Source organism: Bufo gargarizans, chromosome 2 (assembly GCF_014858855.1).
Source record: "Bufo gargarizans isolate SCDJY-AF-19 chromosome 2, ASM1485885v1, whole genome shotgun sequence".
Lineage (NCBI taxonomy): Eukaryota > Metazoa > Chordata > Amphibia > Anura > Bufonidae > Bufo > Bufo gargarizans.
This window is the reverse complement of record NC_058081.1, coordinates 48,909,070-48,932,835: the sequence shown is the minus strand read 5'-3', so window position 1 is coordinate 48,932,835 and position 23,766 is coordinate 48,909,070. Positions and strand designations below refer to the sequence as shown.

At 46.7% G+C, this 23,766-nt stretch overlaps 1 protein-coding gene and 1 non-coding gene across 4 annotated transcripts; one reads left to right on the top strand and one right to left on the bottom strand.

Annotated features, from left to right (window-relative positions):
• Positions 1–12: 12 nt before the first annotated feature.
• LOC122929333 lies at positions 13–23,461 on the top strand. 3 transcript variants are annotated; one of them, XM_044282865.1, is made up of 5 exons: positions 16–211; positions 10,069–10,343; positions 12,655–13,059; positions 21,543–21,599; positions 22,875–23,460. In XM_044282865.1, exons 2-5 carry the CDS (start codon positions 10,286–10,288, stop codon positions 23,006–23,008), a joined length of 654 nt encoding a protein of 217 aa, XP_044138800.1. In that variant the 5' UTR covers positions 16–211; positions 10,069–10,285; the 3' UTR covers positions 23,009–23,460. The 3 variants fall into 3 exon arrangements, with proteins under 3 accessions (XP_044138801.1, XP_044138800.1, XP_044138802.1); XM_044282866.1 differs by lacking the exon at positions 10,069–10,343 and having other exon boundaries at positions 13–211; positions 22,875–23,461; XM_044282867.1 differs by lacking the exons at positions 16–211; positions 21,543–21,599 and having other exon boundaries at positions 9,974–10,343; positions 22,875–23,455.
• On the bottom strand, positions 22,232–22,303 carry TRNAP-UGG. Its single transcript has one exon. It is a non-coding gene; the product is annotated as a tRNA-Pro (tRNA).
• Positions 23,462–23,766: the final 305 nt, after the last annotated feature.

Sequence of the window (23,766 nt, the reverse complement as noted above, 5' to 3'; positions counted from 1 at the left end):
GGAGAACAATAACAGGACTGTATGTGAGCTTCACCACACTCGATTTCTAGGAAACAGAAAGTATCAGTGTAGAGAAGGCTGTGTCCACAGAGCAGAGGGACTGGGGCGCAGAGCTGACAACCCGTAGAGCACTCTTCACCTCCCCACATTAGGATGATGAGAGTGGTGGTTGTGATCCCAGTCACCTTGTACCTGGTGACGGTGCTGGAAGGTAAGAAGACCCTTGACTGTCTCTGTACTTACTGCCGTCTCTGACTGTCACTGCACATCCACTGGGTGACTTTTTCCGTAATGGAAAGTTCTGATGTATATTATGCGTCGATTCCTCACCGCTTGTAAGATCTTTGCTTGCAGTCAGTGAATGTGGACATTCTGTTTCACATGCCAAGGCTGATTCTGTGTTCTGCTCACACAGCCGCCATGGAGGGCTCTGATGCAGGGCGCTTCTCTCTATTTTAGGGCAGGTTTTCTGTGAGGAATCGATACAAAAAGTTTCTTACTTAGAGAGTGGCCGAGCTTTAAAGTTTGAGGAGATTAAGTAGTAATTGCGCTTTATTTCGTTAAAAATGACCTATCTGATCGCTGGGGGTCCGACACCCTGCATCTCTGCCGGTCGGCTGTTTGGGGGTAGCTCTGGTCTCGACCACTGTGTAGTGGATGGAGCTGGTTACTATTCACTTCAATGGGAGCAGCCCTGCAGTACCAGCTCCGTCAAAGGATGGCGCTGTTTAGTTCCAGCGTTTGAGCAAACAAACCAGATTTGGGGGTGTCAGACCTGTGTCAATCAGATGGCGGTGGCCTGTCCTGAGGAGAAGTTGTCACTTTTGTTAAGCTGGCACTGTCGTGAGTGTCGTTACATTGTGACAGGTAAGGTCCAGGGCGTCGTGTTTTCCGATGTTATCATTTCTGCGACATCATCTAGCCTTCCACTAAACTTCCCTGAGGGGGAGCAAAAGGACTGACGATTGGGGAGAACCCATGAGTAGAGTTGAGCGGACACCTGGATAATCGGGTTCGGCCGAACTTGAAAAAGAAATTTTGGTTCGGGACCCGAACTTGACCACGAACCCGAACCCCATTGAAGTCAATGGGGACCCGATCTTTTGGCCACTAAAATGGCTCTAAAACAGCCCTGGAAAGAGCTAGGGGGCTGCAAAAGGCAGCAAAATGTGCTTAAGAGCATGGCAACTGTTCTGCAAACAAATGTGGATAGGGAAATGACTTAAAAAAACATAAAAGACCTTAAAAAAATTAAAATTAGGAATGATGTAGGAGGAAGAGGTTGAGGAGGCGGTGGATGGGTGGATGTGGCCGTGTAGGCTCACGTGACGGTCTAGGTGGAAGCGGCGGCGAAGGAGGAATAGGTAGCCAACAGAGATGTGTGTTATTTTGCATTTTTACATAGGGGTATCCCCCAAAATATTGGGACATAAAAAAATAAATAAATTGAATAAGTGCACTTGAGTACAAGGATGGATGGTTGAGGCTGTTAGAACTGTCTATTCTGCACAAGGTACAGACAGGTCCTGTGGCATCCAAGCCTGGTTCATTTTAATGAACGTCAGCTTGTCCACATTGGCTGTAGACAGGCGGCTGCGTTTGTCTGTAATGACGCCTCCTGCCGTGCTGAATACACGTTCAGACAAAACGCTGGCTGCCGGGCAGGCCAGCACCTCCAAGGCATACAGGGCAAGCTCTGGCCACGTGGACAATTTGGAGACCCAGAAGTAGAATGGGGCAGAACCATCAGTCAGTACGTGTAGTCGTGTGCACATGTACTGTTCCACCATGTTGTTCAAATGCTGCCTCCTGCTAACACGCTCCATATCAGCAGTTGGGGCCGGTTGTTGAGGTGACAAACCTTTTCCACATGTCTGCCATGCTAACCCTGCCTTCTGAGGTGCTGGCGCTGACACAGCTGCGTTGGCGACCTCTTCCTCCTCCCCTGCCTTCGCCTTGTGCTTCCGAATAGATACAAGGGGTAGTAACGTATTAAAACCAACTTTTATTAGGATTATTAAAAGTCCCAGTGATGGGAGGAGAACCCCTACCAGACAAACAAAACACACAACAGGGGACCTGAGGTGACAGGTCGCCTAATGGTCAGATCCCCGTTCACGTCTCCGAGTAAAGCCGGAGGTGGACTGTGCGACCAATAGACGTTAACAAAACAATGGAGACCGTGGCAGATGTGCCGTGGTCTACAGACATGCCATGTGGCAAATATAAGGGTTGGTCTTACCGGTGGTGGACGAAAGGATCATCAGGTCCGGAACCCCGGAGAAGGTGTTCTCACGTGTGAATACGTCCTCCAGTTGGCGGTCACTTTATACAGGAGGGCCACAGGGAGGAGTCTGTCCCTGGTAATGCCCTACTTGGCCTATCAAGCCCTAAAGTGCCTCCTAACACGGGGTCCTATCCCCGCAACGGGTGGCCCCGTCTGGAACCTAGCCCTAGAATAGAGGACCCTAGGTGACCCTGTGGGGACAGGGAAATGGCCCTATGGGGCTTTCAGACCCGGGTATGGCTATTCATATGGGGGTAACAACTAGTATGGAGACAAGCTCTGAGTCCCAGGCTAGTGTGGGGATATGCTCTGAGTCCCTACACGTTTCATTGAAGAGAATATCCTACTAAATACATCCTGCAGTAAGGGAATAAAGACAGCTACCTATGGAAAACCCCTTAACTCATCAGGGGACAGGGGTGTAAGGTAGAGTATAGGCCCCCACTCTCAGCCCATCTGTATGGTTATAACAGATGCAGGGAGGGGGTATGTATCGAGTGGCGCAGACTTAGCAGGACTTGGTAGTCCAGAATGACCCAGATTCCTAAAAAAAAAAAAATACATCAGTGGAGGTACAGTCAGGTTGGTGCATTCGCTACACTCAATACAAAGGCATGCCAAGTCAGGTTACTTACTGTTTGGCCTGAGGGTCGTATGGCTTTCGTGGGGTAAGGCAGGGTAGATGCACGTGCCGAACCGTCAGCCGGCATCTGACAGCGCTTGTGCGCGCGCTGTGTAGTTTAAATGCAGGGGCAGGGTGGCTGGGCGCATGCGCGATAGGCGTGGCCACCGCTCACGTGGTTTGGTATGTGTCACGTGATGCGGCCGGCCGCGTCCTCCCTTGCGCATGCGCAATTGCTAATGAGGGCAGCCGCATCACAGCGCAGCCTCGCCCACGTCACGGCGCCCCACGTGCGTCATAGCATGGAGGCATGGTCGTGGCGGGGCGCCGCGGCTGCTGTCCAAGAAAGGTGGCTGGTGTGGGAGGATCCGGTGTATATTTCAGTACTGCTCCACCTGCCTGTGCTGGGGAGGACAAAGATCATCCCCTCCAGCACGGGACCTAAGCGGGGGCTTGCTTGGCAGGTTAAGTCACGGGTGAAGACAGGAAAAATTACATCTTCATAGTGTCCGCTATTCATTAAGTTAAAGAGATAGCGGCTGATGGCCACTGTGGGTTGTAAATCGAGAGGAGACCTATATTAATGTCTACTCCCTTTTCTAATCTGATATCCTCAGATGACCCATCACTAAGGCAGATGACACAAGGTGGAGGGAGGGTATTGACCCATTGTATCACATTGGTGGGTGGGGAGTAGAAACAGGGCAATTGGTGGAAAGTAATGGAGATAATGGTGAAGAACCTCCATTATACACAGTTGCAGGCCATTGCAGACGGGGAGACAGGATGGAACCTGTGGCATAGTCATAAAGGATGGTGACTACAGCTGGTCCTAGTTAGGGACCATTGGCACATGGAGAGGGAAGGAACGCCGTAGTTTTGAGGGGAAGAATGGTATTGGGACCAGGGCACGTCAACAATATAGGTGGCCAATGGTACCAGTGCCCCCCTAATTTTTTATCTCTTTAAGTTCATATGCCAATGGTGAATTTTAATTGGCTGGCATACACATGGGTCACAGGAAACATCCAAATTGTAACTGGTCGTTAAGACCAAGGGGTTGAGTGGTTTTTAGTTTAAAAATCCACCAACATTCTCTCTGGAGGATCTTTTTGTCCCAGTCTCCCGCTCGTAGTGGCTTCCTGATTTTTTCTAGGCCTAAGAATGTTACAACTGATGCCCATCCCCCATGTGCGGAGTGGACATGTCTTGCCACTGGGGTATCCCTGTTGTTGCGGATATCGCCCATGTGTTCGCCTATACGTACCCTTAGTTCCCTACGGGTCTTACCCACATATCTCATTCCGCACTCGCAGGTAAGAAGGTAAATAACCCCTGCAGTGCGACAGTTAATGAAGTTGCGTATATCGTGGGCAAAGCCCGTGGGGTCAAGTGTAAGGGACTTGCACTGCGTAACAAATTTGCAAAAAGTACAGCGACCACACTTGAAACACCCGCTAACTGGTCCGTGCAGCCACGTGCTTTTCTTGGGGGGGATTGTAGTGGCTGTGGACGAATTGGTCTCTTAGGTTAGTCCCTCTCCTATAGGTCACCGATGGGTGGGGGCTGACCACATTGGACAGATCTGGGTCCATCAGGAGCGTGCCCCAGTTCCGTCCAAGGATTTCTTTAATTTGTGTGGCCGCTGAGTTGAATGTACCTATGACCCTAAGTTTGTTTTGTCGCTCAGGTTTCTGGTCCACGGTCGGGTGTAACAGTCTGGTACGTGACATCTGTCGTACTCGCTGGTAGGCCTGTCTAAATGTGTTGTCCGGGTATCCCCGTGCTAAGAAATGTTCTCTCAGCTCCTTTGTCTGACGTATGAATTCCCGCTGGTCCGAGCAGTTGCGTTTGAGCCGCAGGTACTGGCCAACGGCAACTGTCCCATCGAAGCAACAAGTTAGTCGAGGTCTCTTTGCGATATATGGTAGTCTGCAAACCCCCCTTAGTATCCCTGGATATGCATAAGTCCAGAAATGGGAGGTTGTTACGTACGATGACTGAAGTAAATTTGAGGTTAATGGTGTTGTGATTCAACTCCTCCACCAGCCTGCTGAAATTATCCTCTGAGCCGCTCCACAGAATGAAAATGTCATCTATGTAGCGGGCCCAGAGGATGATAAACTTAGTATACCAACCGGGCACATCGCCAAAGACAGTGGTCTCTTCCCACCAGCCCAGGAGCAAGTTAGCATACGATGGTGCGCAGGAACTGCCCATCGCGGTGCCCCTGAGCTGGTGGTATATGCGACCGTCGAAGAAGAAACAGTTGCTGGTAAGCACAAAACTCAAGAGACGGAGGACCAGCTCGTTGTGCGCAGAGAACTGTAGTCCCCTAGCCCTCAGGTAATGTTCAGTGGCTATTAGACCCTTATAATGGGGGATAGAAGAGTACAGGGCCTCAACATCAATTGATGCCAAGAACCAGCTGGGCTCGAGGTTAAGGTTCTCAAGTTTAGAGAGTAGGTCACCTGTATCTCTCACATACGATGGAAGGGACTGCACAAACGGGACCAATATGCGATTCACATATATCCCGCAGTTCTGCGGTAAGCTGCCTACCCCCGATACAATCGGCCGGCCCCTAAGGGGCAGGGTACCCTTATGGACCTTGGGTAGGCAGTAGAACGTTGCCATTATGGGATGCGCTGGGTAAAGGTAATCAAATTCCTCACCACTGATCAGTTTTTCTGTTTTGGCTTTTGACAAGATCTCCCTCATTTCTTGCTGGAATCAGGGGGTCGGGTCGGAAGATAGTACCTCATAGCCTTGTCTATCACAAAGTAGTGTGAGGAACATGTCTCGATAGGCTAGGGTGTCCAAAATGACCACATTGCCCCCTTTGTCAGAGGGCTTGATCGTGATGCTGCTATCGTTTGACAACTCTTTAATTGCTTGTCTCTCCTTCCAGCTGCAATTGGATCTCCTGTGGTTAGGAATTATCTCGGAAAGTTCGGCAATGGTCTGTTTGAGGAAAACATCTACACATGAGATGTCCCCCGCTGGAGGCATTTTGATGCTCCTATTTTTTAGGTCAGTGAAAGGGCCTGTGCCATCTGGACAATCCGGTGTGCTATCCAAACAAAAAGTGTACATCACTGAGGATCTCCACCGGCACGCCCAGCTCACGGCTCTCTTTCTTGTCTTTGAGCTTAAAGTGTTTGTGCCACTTCAGCTTGCGGGCGAATAGGTGAAGATCCTTAGTCCAACGGAAGAGGTCAAATTGGGTGGTGGGGACAAAGGATAAGCCTCGTCTCAGTACCATAATCTCTACTTCTGTTAGCGGACGTGATGAAAGATTGATAACCAGTTTGTCATCGGTAGGCCCTACTGGTTGGGCGGAGGATTGATGTTGCGACTCCGTAGTGGATAGTGTATAGTTTGTTCTAAAAAAGAGGCAGATGATGATGGCTGTGGGGCAGATGGTTGTTGGCTGAAGGGCGCGCATTGTGCTTGATCGTTTGACTGGTATGTGTTATAGCGGCCACCCCGGCCGCCCCGGCGTCTAGATCTAAAATTGCCACGCCCGCATCCCCTAGTCCTGGGATATCTGTCCCTCTCACTATCGGAGACGTCTGTGTCGGTTGAAGACACGTCCGTTCTTTGGGAATTCTCAGGATTGGTAAGGAACAGATAGGCTTTGTTCTCCTTAAAATCCTGGGAGTCCCTGGCGAACTGTCTATGCTTTCGTTCCTTCAGATGATATTGGTACCTTTCGATGGTGTTCTGCAACTGGTTTTCTTTGATATTGAAATCTGTTTCTAGCTGAAACTTTTTAGTGGTCTCGATTTGGTCAGCTAGAATGCTCTCTACTCTCGTTAGTAGCCCCCTCTCTTCTTCTAACAGTAGTTGCATGAATCGCAAAGAACTGCTAGCGGCCTCCTTCTCCCACTTCTTTAGTAGTTCTGGATTCTTAATCCGACTAGCTGGACTAAGGGATATGTGGAGACCGCGGGGGACGATCCCCTGATTAATGTAGCTTTCTAAGGCCTGGACCTCCAGCCACGCACCAGTGATGGGCCCGAGCTGCGTTGGATGCCACCCCGCTGTGAACATGCTTCATCCCCATCCTCCTCCTCCACCTCCTCGTCCTCCAGTAGTGGGCCCTGGCTGGCCAAATTTGTACCTGGCCTCTGCTGTTGCAAAAATCCTCTTTCTGAGCCACTTCTAAAAGACTGGCCCGAAAGTGTTAGAGATGACCCCTCTTCCTCCTCCTCGTCCTGGGCCACATCCTCTTCCATCATCGCCCTAAGTGTTTTCTCAAGGAGACATAGAAGTGGTATTGTAACGCTGATAACGGCGTCATCGCCACTGGCCATGTTTGTGGAGTACTCGAAACAGCGCAATAGGGCACACAGGTCTCGCATGGAGGCCCAGTCATTGGTGGTGAAGTGGTGCTGTTCCGCAGTGCGACTCACCCGTGCATGCTGCAGCTGAAACTCCACTATGGCCTGCTGCTGCTCGCACAGTCTCTCCAGCATGTGCAAGGTGGAGTTCCACCTGGTGGGCACGTCGCATATGAGGCGGGGAGCGGGAAGGCCAAAGTTACGCTGTAGAGCAGACAGCCAAGCGGCGGCAGGATGAGAACGCCGGAAGCGCGCACAGATGGCCCGCACTTTATGCAGCAGCTCAGACATGTCGGGGTAGTTGTGAATGAATTTCTGCACCACCAAATTCAGCACATGCGCCAGGCAAGGGATGTGCGTCAAACCGGCTAGTCCAAACCACTCGGGTCTTGTCCTCAGCACATTGTGTGAAGAGGTGCCATGCCAGGGAACTCCTTGAAGCTGCCTTTGGTGTGCTCGGTCCCTGGTGACGGTGACCAGTAGCAGGCAAACAGTTTTGGTGACGGCTGCTCTGCTTTTGCACCCTGCTCCTGCTTTTGCTACTCTGTTGGCTCGGTCTCACCACTGCCTCTTCCTCCGAACTCTGAAAGTCAGTGGCACGACCTTCATTCCATGTGGGGTCTAGGACCTCATCGTCCCCTGCATCGTCTTCCACCCAGTCTTCCTCCCTGACCTCCTTTTCGGTCTGCACACTGCAGAAAGACGCAGCAGTTGGCACCTGCTGAGGTGGTATTCCCATGTCCTCATCAGGAAACATAAGTGGTTGTGCGTCAGTGCATTCTATGTCTTCCACCGCTGGGGAAGGGCTAGGTGGATGCCTTTGGGAAACCCTGCCAGCACAGTCTTCAAAAAGTATAAGAGACTGCTGCATGACTTGAGGCAAAGACAGGTTCCCCCGATATGCACGGGGGTGATGTGACAGACTGATGGGCATGGGTTTCAGGCGCCACCTGTGCGCTTTCTGCAGAAGACTGGGCTGGAGATAATGTGAACGTGCTGGATCCTGTACTTGCTCAGGCCTTACCATCCTTAGAAAGGCATTAGGCCTGACCAAATATCGCTGTAGATTCTGGTGGCTACTGGGACCTGAGGTAGGAGGTTCAGTAGGAAGTGTAGCTGTGGCAGAACGGCCACGTCCTCTCCCTGCACCAGAGGCTCCACCAACACCACCACCACGACCATGACCGCGTCCCTTATTAGATGTTTGCCTCATAGTTAGCGTTTACAAAGCAAAGTAAAAAGTGGTTAAGTATGTTAAAAATAATTAACCGCCAATAAAAACCCTGATGTAGGGTATTGCAGTCCAATTTATTTATTTTTTTACTCTATATGACAGCGGTATTTGTGGCCTAAATGTGACAGTCACTTATGCACGTGTAATCACAGATGTGCAGTATATCAGAGGTTTTTTTATAACCTGAGTAACAAAAAAGGCGTATTTCTGGACTTGCAGATAGCCTGTGCTGGTGCACTATCGTTGCATAAAATGGCTGCCGATTATGTATTGATATTGATTAACTGAAGAAAAAAAAGTTTGTTTTCAGCAGTAGTTGGCTCAGTGCACTGCACCCACAAAACACTTTTTCTGTAGATCGCTGAGTACATAAACCAGTTCTTGATAAGATCGCTCCCTGATCTCTCCCTCACAGCAGCTGCAGCCTCTCCCTACACTAATCCGAGCAGAGTGACGGGCGGCGCTATGTGACTCCAGCTTAAATAGAGGCTGGGTCACATGCTGCAGTTGGCCAATCACAGCCATGCCAATAGTAGGCATGGCTGTGATAGCCTCTTGGGGCAAGTAGTATGACGCTTGTTGATTGGCTGCTTTGCAGCCTTTCAAAAAGCGACATGAAATCGCCGAACACCGAACCCAAACTTTTATGTAAATGTTCGGGTCCGGGTGCCGAAAAACCTAAAGTTCGGGTTCGCTCAACTCTACTGACGAGCAGAGCGCGGTCTATTCACAAACATTAAATAAAAAGTTTAACAAAAATTTTCATTATACAAAAAAAAAATCACACAATGAGCGATGTAAGAACGAAACACCAAAATGATCCCCAAATAGTGCAGACCCCTGAATACAGACCCTTCATCAGCCCATCTACACAAATACAGACCCCTAAAAGGAAAACAGACCCCAGATAAGACCCCTTCACTCGCTTAATTTCTGAGGAGCTCTGCGGCTCTGTTCTCTGGGGTGAGGACCTCTGGGCATGTGACCTTGTATGTCTGGTCCTTCAATATCAGCAAGCACCAAACCTCCTGATAGTCCATATACGCCATGGACACATTCTGGTCAGAACCGTAACATCAATGCCCCCCTCACCCCTGGTTCACTACTAAATCTGGTGGGAGAAAAGGCAGAGGGGAGACCCACGGCAATTTACAACGGTGTCGGCACCCAGGGGATGAAGCCTCAATGGAAATTAGCGCCACTTTCAGGAGGCTAAGTGCAGGTGCACCACTTGGCATGGAGATGAGGTTGGAAGATTTTTGATGTGTGGAAAACAGTATGTTATGTACTAACAGGTAACATCGTCCCTTTAATTAAACAATTACTATGCAGAAATATCCTGTAAGCTGAGCTTCATGAAAATCCCCGGCATTTCTCACCTCACGAGTCACTGCTCAGCTGTAGCCGGGAATTTCTAGTCTTGTGTAATAGTCACATAGTAACACATAGTAAAACACTCAAGTCCCTGAAGTTCAGCCTATAGATCAGTTATATAACATTGTTCCATTCACGATACACCTCAATCCCATATCAGATAATGGATGCACGGACACCCATGTCCTTCCACGGTTTTTTGCAGGCGCGTTAAAATGAATGGGTCCCAAGATACCTCGCGCACCCAAAGTGAGGATCATACCCCGGCCTAGACCAACGAGCCAGCTGAAGGAGAACAATAACAGGACTCGATTTCTAGGAAACATAAAGTATCAGTGTAGAAAAGGCTTTGTCCAGAGAGCAGAGAGACTGGGGCGCAGAGCTGACAACCCGTAGAGCACTCTTCACCTCTCCACATTAGGATGATGAGAGTGGTGGTTTTGATTCCAGTCACCTTGTACCTGGTGACGGTGCTGGAAGGTAAGAAGACCCCGGACTGTCTCTGTACTTACTGCAGTCTCTGACTGTCACTGCACATCCACTGGGTGTGGAGACAGAAGACTCCTCTGGTTGACTTTTTGCGTAATGGAAAGTTCTGCAGCTTTCTAATGTATGTTATGCGTTGATTCCTCACCATTTGTAAGATCTCTGCTTGCAGTCAGTGAATGCGGAGATTCTGTTTCACAAGCCAAAGCTGATTCTGTGTTCTGCTCACACAGCCGCCATGGAGGGCTCTGATGCAGGGCGCTTCCCTCTATTTTAGGGCAGGTTTTCAGTTTCATTGACAGTAAGCAGAGGTCTTAAAATCTGTGAGAAATCAACACAAAAAGTATCTTACATAGAGAGTGGCCGAGATTAAGTAGTAACTGTGCTTTATTTCTACAGAACACCTTAAAAATGACCTATCTGATCGGTGGGGGTCCGACACCCTGCATCTCTGCCGGTCGGCTGTTTAGGGGTAGCTCTGGTCCCGACCACTGTGTAGTGGATGGAGCTGGTTACTATTCACTTCAATGGGAGCAGCCCTGCAGTACCAGCTCCGTCCACTACAAAAAGGATGGCGCTGTTTAGTTCCAGCGTTAGAGCAAACAAACCGGATTTGGGGGTGCGGGGTGTCAGACCTGTGTCAATCAGATGACGGTGGCCTGTCCTGAGGAGAAGTTGTCACTTTTGTTAACCTGACACTGCTGTGAGTACATTGTGACAGGTAAGGTCCAGGGCATTGTGTAAGGTCCTATAATACTGATATGTACAAGAATATAACGTCTATAATACTGCTCCTATGTACAAGAATATAACTACTATAATACTGCTCCTATGTGCAAGAATATAACTACTATAATACTGCTCCTATGTACCAGAATATAACTACTATAATACTGCCTCCTATATACAAGAATATAACTTCTATAATACTGCCTCCTATGTACAAGAATATAACTACTATAATACTGCTCCTATATACAAGAATATAACTACTATAATACTGCCTCCTATGTACAAGAATATAACTACTATAATACTGCTCCTATGTACAAGAATATAACTATTATAATACTGCTCCTATGTGCAAGAATATAACTACTATAATACTGCTCCTATGTACAAAAATATAACTACTATAATACTGCTCCTATGTGCAAGAGTATAACTACTATAATACTGCTCCTATGTACAAGAATATAACTACTATAATACTGCTCCTATGTACAAGAATATAACTACTATAATACTGCCTCCTATGTACAAGAATATAACTACTATAATACTGCTCTTATGTACAAGAATATAACTACTATAATACTGCTCCTATATACAAGAATATAACTACTATAATACTGCCTCCTATGTACAAGAATATAACTGCTATAATACTGCTCCTATGTACAAGAATATAACTACTATAATACTGCTCCTATGTACAAGAATATAACTACTATAATACTGCTCTTATGTACAAGAATATAACTACTATAATACTGCCCCTATGTACAAGAAAATAACTACTATAATACTGCCCCTATGTACAAGAATATAACTGCTATAATACTGCTCCTATGTACAAGAATATAACTACTATAATACTGCCTCCTATGTACAAGAATACTACTACTATAATACTGCCTCCTATGTACAAGAATATAACTACTATAATACTGTTCCTATGTACAAGAATATAACTACTATAATAGTGCTCCTATGTACAAGAATATAACTACTATAATAATGCCTGCTATGTACAAGACTATAACTACTATAATACTGCTCCTATGTACAAGAATATAACTACAATAATACTGCCTCCTATGTACAAGAATACTACTACTATAATACTGCTCCTATGTACAATAATATAACTACTATAATACTGCTCCTATGTACAAGAATATAACTACTATAATACTGCTCCTATGTACAAGAATATAACTACTATAATACTGCTCCTATGTACAAGAATATAACTACTATAATACTGCTCTTATGTATAAGAATATAACTACTATAATACTGCTCCTATGTACAAGAATATAACTACTATAATACTGCTCCTATGTACAAGAATATACCTACTATAATACTGCCTCCTATGTACAAGAATATAACTACTATAATACTGCTCCTATGTACAAGAAAAAAACTAATTATAACTTTTGCACCCTGTGTGTCCAATTTCTTAACTCCTCTCAGTGTATTGTGCAGTGGATTCTGAGGTTATTCAAATTTGTGGTAACAGAGTTTGATGATGATGATGAGTATCTCTTCACTCTTCGGCCTTTCTCTCCTTGTTTAGGATTTCTGACCTGTCCAGAGGAGGAACACATGGTCTCTTTCCCGAGAGACACCACTGCTGTCCTTCCTTGCCTTTTTCGTCCTTCTCTGAGATTCTCAGACCGGCTGTTGAGAGTCTCGTGGCAGAAGGAACATGAAGTGGAAGATTTAGTTGTTCACTTCCAGAATGGGAATGACACAGGAGACAAACAGAATGAACTGTTCAAGGGACGAACTACGATGTCCAAGAACTGGTTTGTTGAAGGAAACGCCACCCTGAAGTTAGAACATGTGAGAAAGAAGGATGCTGGGAAATATACTTGTTGGGTCACTGTGTATCCGATCCGGCCAGGGCTACAATGTAAATGTTGTGTAGTGGTGCTGGATATTTCAGACCAACAGAACATGAAGATGACTATTTCACCAGGTAAGCAATGTTTTGAAGACCAATTCCTTATAATAGTAAACTATGGTGATCAATTAGATCTGAAAAAGTGTTTCCCATCCAGAAAATGTCTCATTGATCTTGTGGATAACATCGATAGTAGCATGTCCTTATCAGACGTCGAAAGGCCATTAGAACAGAGGCAGATATAGGGAGGGCAGAGATAGCAGTTTGCCCACAGCCGTGTTGCTCAAGGATGCCCCAAGGCCCAATGCCATGTTCAAAGACACCAGTATTATAAATAAATCTCTTAAGATTTTGCATTGGAGCCAAGAAACTTAGAGTTATGTCTCTGGTGGGACTAGATATCCTTATAGAGTTAGGTTCTTCAGTGCTTGTTGTGTTAATAGGGGCTTAAGATGCCTGCATTGATTGGACTTTTGGCGGCTTACTGGAGGTTTCCCTCTCAACAATGAAGGGGTTGTTGTTTGTGGCAATTATGTAAGTGTCCTTTTTCTTGGAAGCCACTAGTCTTATTCAGTCCTGGATGATGATTGGGTAGCAGTTTTAGCATACACCAAGGCACAGACAAGTCTTTGAGACCTGACTTATTCAGGTTCTTCTAGAAGACAAATACTACAATACTGCCCCCTATGTACAAAAATGTATCTGCTCCACACCTCAACAATGAAATTGCAACACCAAGAAAAGAGACATCCTGGAATTATGGAAATCACAAAGTCAATAGACATGTTAATTATATAAAAACATGGTCGGACTGCCAAACTGATAATTCTGGCAAATGCCAGATAGGCCAGTTAATAAGTTGGCCACAGGCTTCTGGGGCATTGGTAGGCCAGAGCTTGAGAAGTGGTGGCCGTAGCAAATACAACTGTATTCCATTTCTCAGACCAGCAATACAGTTAAATAGTTTGGCAGGGTACAGGAACTGATGGTTCTCACCCTGCCATTCACTCTCATAGGCCATAGGTCACTCGACCTGAAGCCTATCAGGCAGCACAGGCAGTCATAGAGCAATGACATCATCATAATTACATAATCGGCACTCTGACTTCATAGCGACCATCTCCACCGGGACGTGGGCAACTCAGGCCGCAGGCTTGAAGAGACCTTTGGCCTGCTTCTCAGACTAAAACATGAAGCAAGACCCATTGAGCTGAGTATCTTAATCTTTTCTGTCATTTTTGGGAAATACAGAGGGGGCAATAAAGGGGGCAGTATTACTATTACAATAGGGGCCTTATTACTACAAGGGGTCAGTTTAAATAGCCTTATTACTACTGGGAGCACTTTAGGGGGCCTTACTACTGGGGGCACTATTATGGATGGGGGCACTTTGGTAAGCTTTATCACTACTGAGGGGACTGTGGGACATTATTAATACTGGTGGTACTTTGGGAAAGGCGCATTATTATGATTGGTCACAATATTGAGGGTATTAATACTAATGGGGCACTCTTAGGTAGCATTATCACTGTAGGGGCACTGTTAGTAATGAGGCCACTCTGGGAGAGAATAGGCATTTCTATAGCGGGTGCCAGCCGGGTGTTTTGCGGATCCGCAATTTGCGGGTCCGCAACACACCACGGACGTGTGAATGGACCCTTATACTTAGGGGCATTGGGAAACATTGTGGGCACAGTATTGGGAGCAGCTGAAGAATAATTATTTTGGGGCACCAGGTGGGAGGGGGTGATGGAAATTTGAGTAAGCTAAGATGTCTGTGTGGCAAACTCTGTAGAAATAAGACATGGGTGAAAGATGCTATCATGGCGGTCTGTTCTTATTGGAGAAGATGAGAAAAGAGAACATCTAGACTAGAGGAGAAATCACTGGATGTAAGAGGTATGTGGTGATGTACACTCCCTCATGTTTTCTTAAAGGTGAGTATAATGTCAATCCAAATATGCCATCAGGACCCCTTTGGAGGGGGGAGGCGGAGGTTGGATTGGGTTGGAGGCACAAATAGCTCCCTTTACAATTGCTAACCAATGACATCCCAGATGTGCTTGATGCAAGACAAGTCTGTAGACGCTGCAGGTTATGGTACCATGTTTAGGCCACAAGTGGCCATACCACCGGTTCCATCACCAAATCAATGTGACCCTGAGGTGTTAGTGTAGTGCTTGAAAATTTGATAATTTGTAGATCTTTTTCAATTACAGCTTGTCCTTCTTGGTGATGCAATAATTGGCTTAGAGTGCAGCCCTGCCTTACACTAGACATGATCCTAAAGGGTTCTGCCAAGTGACCATTAATCAGAGGCTGGCTTACCGCCTCCTTATAGAGAACCTGCAGCCATTGTACGAAGCGTGCAGGAAGGCCATACTCCAACAACACCTGGTACAGGTAGTCATGATGGACTCTATCAAAAGCCTTGCTCTGGTCTAACCCTACCACATATGCTCCTCCACTGTGCTGCCTGGTGTATGTCACCGCTTCCCTCACCAGCAGCAATGAGTCCTCTATAGTCCGGCCTTTCACACCACACGTCTGGTTGCAGATGATCAGGTCATCTGCCACCGCACTCAGCCTGTGATACAAGATCTTGGCCAGGACTTTATAATCAGTGTTCAGTAAAGACAATGGGCGCCAGTTTTTTAAGTCTTTTAGATTTCCTTTCTTTGCCAGGAGAACCAAAACAGATTTATACTGTGACTGTAGAAGTTTCCTGGCAGAGAGGCAATCATTATAGACCTGCGCCAGGTCTAATATATCTCTGAACTCCTTATAGAATTCACTGGTCAGACCGTCCAGGCCCGGGTTCAATGCTCCTCTTCACCTCCTCCTCAGTTATGGACTCAGCCAAGCCATCTGCTTGTGCATGATCTAGTTTAGGGAGTTTGACGCCTTTCAGGTAAGTTCTGATGCTGTCACCACTTATCTGATGGCATTTAAACAGATTTTTGTAATAATCTCCAATAATCTTGTGGAGTTTACTCTGATCTGACTGCTCCACCTCATGCTCATCTAACAGGCTGGTCATAAGCTTCTTATTAACCCTGTTGTTACAGGCAATATAGGGGTCTGGGTTGTGAATCCCCCAATTATCAAACTGCCCCTCTGCTTTGAGAGACTTGAGGCGGTCATACTGCAGCTCTCGCATCTCCTGCTTTATCTGGCTGACGTACTTACCATCTATCTTCTCACCACTATTGATCTTACCATATAACCGGCTCAGGTGCAGCCTCAGTGCAGGAGGGAGGAGGAGATGAGTTGGAAGCAGGGGGAGGTCGTTGCAAGGAGCTAGTGGCACAGTCAGACAGCATGTATCGGCACCCGGGGTCAGCCAGACAGCACGCCAATCAACACATGCTGTTGCCACCACCAGAATGCCGTCATTGCAAAGCTCAGCAGTGTGGCCTTTTTTTTGTGTTCTGCCTCTGATAACAGCGATGCCATTTGCAACCTGTGCCAAAAGAAACTGAGTCGTGGGAAGTCCAACACCCACCTAGGTACAACTGCTTTGCGAAGGCACATGATCTCACATCACAAACGCCTATGGGATGAACACATGATGACGAGTAGAAGCAGCACACAAGCTCAAAGCCACCATCCTCCTCCTGGTCCAGCATCTTCAGCCACATCAACCACTGCTGTCCTCCTTGCCCCCTCTCAACCATCCGTCACTCCGCCTCTCGCCTTGAGCCATTCCTGCTCATCTGCCCACAGTCAGGTGTCTGTCAAGGAAATGTTTGAGCGTAGGAAGCCAATGTCACAGAGTCACCCCCTTGCCCGGCGTCTGACAGCTGGCTTGTCTGAACTCTTAGCCCGCCAGCTTTTACCATACAAGCTGGTGGAGTCTGAGGCCTTCAAAAAAAATTTAGCTATTGGGACACCGCAGTGGAAGGTACCCGGCCGAAATTTCTTTTCACAAAAGGCAATCCCCAACTTGTACTCTATTGTGAAAAAGGAAGTCATGGCATGTCTGGCACACAGTGTTGGGACAAGGGTCCATCTGACCACTGATACCTGGTCTGCAAAGCATGGTCAGGGCAGGTATATCACGTACACTGCGCATTGGGTAAACCTGCTGATGGCTGCCAAGCATGGAATGTGTTGCTCTGCAGAGGAGTTGGTGACACCGCCACGACTTGTAAGCAGGCCTGCTGCCACCTCCTCTACTCCTCCTACTCCATCCTCTTCGCTAACCTCCTCGGCTGAGTCCTCTTCTGCTGCTGCGTCTTGATCCACATCAACTGAATCCCCCCAGCTCCCCAGGGGCTATCCCACATCCCGGATACGACAGTGTCACGCCATCTTGGGGTTGACTTGCCTAAAAGCAGAGAGTCACACCGGACCAGCACTCCTATCTGCCCTGAACGCACAGGTGGATCAGTGGCTGACTCCACACCAACTGGAGATCGGCAAAGTGGTGTGTGACAACGGAAGCAATTTGTTGGCGGCATTGAATTTGGGCAAGTTGACGCATGTGCCGTGCATGGCACATGTGTTGAATCTGATCGTACAACGCTTTGTGCATAAGTACCCAGGCTTACAGGACGTCCTCAAGCAGGCCAGGAAGGTGTGTGGCGATTTCAGGCGTTCCTACGCGGCCATGGCGCACTTTTCCGATATTCAGCGGTGAAACAACATGCCAGTGAGGCTCTTGATTTGCGACAGCCCGACACGTTGGAATTCATCACTCCTAATGTTCGACCAACAGCTCCAACAAGAAAAAGATGTCAACGAGTATTTGCATGGCTAGGACAGCCTCTGCGGAGCTGGGTATTTTTTTGCCACGTTACTGGACGCTCATGCGCAATGCCTATAGGCTCATGCGTCCTTTTGAGGAGGTGACAAACCTAGTCAGTCGCACCAAAGGCACCATCAGCGACATCATCCCATTTGTTTTCTTTCTGGAGCGTGCCCTGCGAAGAGTGCTGGATCAGGCTGTAGAAGAGCGTGAAGAGGAAGAGTTGTGGTCACCATCACCACCAGAAACAGCCTTATCAGCATCGCTTGCTGGACCTGCGGCAACACTGGAAGAGGAGTCTGAGGAAGAGGAGTCAGAGGAGGAATGTGGCTTTGAGGAGGAGAAAGACCAACCACAGCAGGCATCCCAGGGGGCTCGTTGTCACCTATCTGGGACCCGTGGTGTTGTACGTGGCTGGGGGAAAGAACAGACCTTCAATGACATCAGTGGGAACGAGGAACGGGACATGAGTAGCTCGGCATCCAACCTTGTGCAAATGGGGTCTTTCATGCTGTCGTGCCTGTTGATAGACCCTCGTATAAAAACGCTGAAGAAGAACGACCTGTACTGGGTGGCCATGCTACTAGACCCCTGGTATAAGCAGAAAGTGGCTGAAATGTTACCGAATTACCGGAAGTCAGAAAGGATGCAGCAGTTCCAAAACAAGTTAAAAAGTATGCTTTACACAGCGTATAAGGGTGATGTCACAGCACAACGGGAATTTAACAGGGGAAAGTAATCCTCCTCCTCCCACGACCACGCCAGCAAGGACAGGACGCTTTACAGACGTGTTGTTGATGGAGGACATGCAGAGCTTTTTAAGTCCTACGCATCGCCACAGCCCTTCGGGGTCCACCCTCAGAGAACCACTCGACCGACAGGTAGCAGACTACCTCGCCTTAACTGCAGATATTGACACTCTGAGGAGCGATGAACCCCTTGACTACTGGATGTGCAGGCTTGACCTGTGGCCTAAGCTATCCCATTTTGCGATAGAACTTCTGGCCTGCCCGGCTTCAAGTGTCCTGTCAGAAAGGACATTCAGCGCAGCAGGCGGTATTCTCCACCACCAACTAGAGTTCAAGACGCAATATTTTAGTGCACTTTCTGCAACAATACCTAATTTGCACTGTGGCTGCAAAAACAAAACAAAAAAAAAGGCACATACAAGTGTCAATTCCCCTTTGTGATCGTTACCATGTTGTGGTGAAGGGGCTTGCGTATCACAATGAAGCGATCACCTCTATGAGTGTGTTGGCAATGTCAATGTTGGCACACCCCAGATGATAAGGTCGTTGCTTCATTGTGAACAGACTAAAAGCGATCGGCTGGATCATTTTGCATAGAAAAAACATTAATTTTCTTTGTGATCATCTAAAGTGATCATTAAAGCCTACTAGGCCAACAATGGGCCCACACTGCAGAATCATTGTTTTCTGGGTCACTTAACTGTCACTGAACTACCTCAGCACGACCATAGGCTTTGAAAAACCACCATCGCCTGCAATCTCCCAAACGTGCGCACGAGCACAGTCATAACTACACCAAGATTGACGCATGGAGGAATACAATTTATGTCATGAGTGTGTCAACTATTGACAACTCTTTGCGGTTGTATACAATCTATTCGATACACGTCCCCTGATAGGGGACTGTTGTGGAAATTTTATTATGCGGACATTTTACTTTAGGATGTGTGTGTGTTTTTATAGATTGTCATCTGTCTCCCTGTGTCGGATTTAGCCGAGGAGCGCTCTAGCAGAGGGTACTTTGGCTGAATCGGGACCAGTGGTAAAACTGTCAGTATGAAAACCTTCTCATGGGCTTGGAGACGTGTTCTCAGTGTAGGGGGGCGTTTGCCGGTTTGTGAGCACTAAGTGCAAGCACTGGGCTTCTTCCCTTCAAATGTCTATAAACATTAGAGAAGTGAAGTCTGCATAACGAGAGATACATATTATACCTCTGCTGCGGCTTCGCTATCCCTTTCTGGATACATATCTGCTTTTAAGACATGCATATCTGCCTTGTCGATATACTCGTAAAGTATACTGACAATAGCCGTAGCAATGCCTCGCAGATAATCTCAAACCTATGAGAACCAGTAGAATGATCTTTATTAGATACTGATCACTTTGGAGCAGTATTAAATGAGGTCCATGCTGACAGTGATGGGGGGTGGGCGGCCACCTGGCTGGTCAGCAATGGGCATTACTCATCCTTCCTTATACAGGGATGGGGTGTGTGCATTGTCTTCCCAGCCACATTGGCTGCCCCTCCCTGTCCTTTGATATGTAATCACTTCCTGTATCCTTGTCTTGGGCCAGCCCCTTTTACACTTTTTGTTAGTAAATAAAAGACACAGGTTGAGCAGGGAGGGGAGGAGTGCTCAGCAAGAATTCAATCAATATGGTAACACTTTGATCTGTCTCTGACTGCGGCTGAGGGAAAAGGGATTTACCTTTTTCCTTACACAAACTTTGATGTGAGCTGATTATAACTATTAATATTTCTACAACAGGACGTAACAGGGATTAAACTGATAGGAATAGTACTACTTAACACACCGCACCTATCTGGTGGCACAGTATATTGCACGTGCAGTGCCCCAAATTGGAAGTAGGAGGACCGACCAAGCATCTTTTTCCATCTCCCGGTTCCTAAAATCTATTCCATACACCGGCCCCTGATAGGGGACGTAACAGGGATTAAACTGATAAGCACCTTAAGGGTGCTACAAGCGTGTACCCGAAACGCGTCAGTGAGATGTGAGGCCTGTTTCGTATTTATCTTTTGTAATTGCTTTTAATGGAGAAAAAATAAAGTTGAATGGATTTTACCAATACCGGTGGCAGAAAATCTCTTACATTTATTACTATAATACTGCTCCTATGTACAAGAATATAACTACTATAATACTGCTCCTATGTATAAGAATATAACTACTATAATACTGCTCCTATGTACAAGAATATAACTACTATAATACTGCTCCTATGTACAAGAATATAACTACTATAATACTGCTCCTATGTACAAGAATATAACTACTATAATACTGCTCCTATGTACAAGAATATAACTACTATAATACTGCCTCCTATGTACAAGAATATAACTACTATAATACTGCTCCTATGTACAAGAATATAACTACTATTATACCACCCGCTACTTTCATGAATGTATACTTTACGACATATAAGGTTTTGACCAGTATATACACTCACCTAAAGAATTATTAGGAACACCATACTAATACGGTGTTGGACCCCCTTTTGCCTTCAGAACTGCCTTAATTCTACATGGCATTTATTCAACAAGGTGCTGATAGCATTCTTTAGAAATGTTGGCCCATAGTGATAGGATAGCATCTTGCAGTTGATGGAGATTTGAGGGATGCACATCCAGGGCACGAAGCTCCCGTTCCACCACATCCCAAAGATGCTCTATTGGGTTGAGATCTGGTGACTGTGGTGCCATTTTAGTACAGTGAACTCATTGTCATGTTCAAGAAACCAATTTGAAATGATTCGAGCTTTGTGACATGGTGCATTATCCTGCTGGAAGTAGCCATCAGAGGATGGGTACATGGTGGTCATGAAGGGATGGACATGGTCAGAAACAATGCTCAGGTAGCCCGTGGCATTTAAACGATGGCCAATTGGCACTAAGGGGCCTAAAGTGTGCCCAGAAAACATCCCCCACACCATTACACCACCAGCCTGCACAGTGGTAAAGGGCATGATGGATACATGTTCTCATTCTGTTTATGCCAAATTCGGACTCTACCATTTGAATGTCTCAACAGAAATCGAGACTCATCAGGCCAGGCAACATTTTTCCAGTCTTCAACAGTCCAATTTTGGTGAGCTCGTGCAAATTGTAGCCTCTTTTTCCTATTTGTAGTGGAGATGAGTGGTACCCGGTGGGGTCTTCTGCTGTTGTAGCCCATCCGCCTCAAGGTTGTGCGTGTTGTGGCTTCACAAATGCTTTGCTGCATACCTCGGTTGTAACGAGTGGTTATTTCAGTCAACGTTGCTCTTCTATCAGCTTGAATCAGTCGTTCCATTCTCCTCTGACCTCTAGCATCAACAAGGCATTTTCGCCCACAGGACTGCCGCATGCTGGATGTTTTTCCCTTTTCACACCATTCTTTGTAAACCCTACAAATGGTTGTGCGTGAAAATCCCAGTAACTGAGCAGATTGCGAAATACTCAGACCGGCCCGTCTGGCATCAACAACCATGCCACGCTCAAAATTGCTTAAATCACCTTTCTTTCCCATTCTGACATTCAGTCTGGAGTTCAGGAGATTGTCTTGACCAGGACCACAACCCTACATGCATCGAAGCAACTGCCATGTGATTGGTTGACTAGATATCGCATTAATGTGAAATAGAACAGGTGTTCCTAATAATTCTTTAGGTGAGTGTATATCTATTAGCGGCACAGTGCTGCAAGATATTAATAGAATCTCTGTCAGTATGAAGAAAACTAGGGCTCGTCCGGGATTTGAACCCGGGACCTCTCGCACCCAAAGCGAGAATCATACCCCTAGACCAACGAGCCAGCTGAAGGAGAACAATAAACAGGACTGTATATGAGCTTCACCACACTCGATTTCTAGGAAACAGAAAGACACCAGAAGACAGCTGCACAGCCTGTCAGGTGTCTACACAGGAGTGTCCTATACTGAGCCGGGGACCAACTATTACCTGGGTCTGCAAGGACAAGATGGTTTTTCTCGCTTATCACGTGTGATACTGCCTGCTGTACTGTGTATCTAATCCTATGATGTGTGATACTGCCTGCTGTACTGAGTATCTAATCCTATGGTGTGTGATACTGCCTGCTGTACTGAGTATCTAATCCTATGGTGTGTGATACTGCCTGCTGGACAGTGTATCTAATACTATGATGTGTGATACTGTCTGCTGAGTCATGTATCTCATCCTATGATGTGTGATACTGTCTGGTGAGTCTTGTATCTAATCCTGAGATGTGTGATACTGCCTGCTGTACTGTGTATCTAACCCTATCTTGTGTGATACTGCCGGCTGAGATGTATCTAAGTCTCTTGTTTGAACTGGTAGGTCTAGGCATTGCACAGTCACATTTACAATGATGTCTTCTCTTGCAGGGAATGATCACTCTCATGCTGTGTGGGAGCGTGTCCTGGCTGCGTGTTTGTTCCTGCTCGTCGTGGTACTGTTCATCTTTCTTCCCTATTTCCTGTTCAGTAGACAGCACTCCGGTCCATACAGGATCCTGTGAGCCGCTCGCGCTGCTCACTCCTCCCTGGTGCTTACATCATGAGGACTGAAAGATGATGGCGGCCCCTATGGTGACACAAGCAATCCATGTGATTCACTTACTCGCAGGGGACAGACTCATTTTGTGAAATACTTACGGCACAATCTGCACTTTCCTCTTCCCTGGGTCCGGTCGGTGGCGGTCGTTTGGACATCCAGGAATCTTGCTTCGGTTGGATCGCTAATGATGAACTGTGCCGCACCTTCTACCAAATCCTAAGTCTGAAAAGTTCTAGCTGCATAGTAATTTATTTCGCATGAAGTAAAAAAAATGGCTGACGGTGGAGGGGGCGTGCCTCCATATTTAGTTTCTAAGCTTTATATATGTTGTTCAGGTCATGGGAGACCAGGTCATGGCTTTCGCAGAGCTTCCCATTGAATAAAAAAATATATATTTTCAGTAAAAATTTAGTTTTTATATATTTTTTAAACTCTATTTACATTTTCTTTTACTTTTCGTTTGGCCCCATAAAGCAGATGTACTGTTATATGCTTAGCCCCCCACCCAAAAACTGGTTAGTCATTCCCATAGACTTGTATTGAAATTGTATATATGACAGACAAATTGCAACATTGATTTTGTTTAGGCTGTGCTTCTCCACTCCACCCCTCCCACTAGAAGGTTCTTATTCAGTTAGAAACTGTATACAAGAAGAGCAGTCAGAACCCCTCATTGTCTTCAGACAGGAACCAGTGTTTAGTAGAAAAGACTCCAGTCTG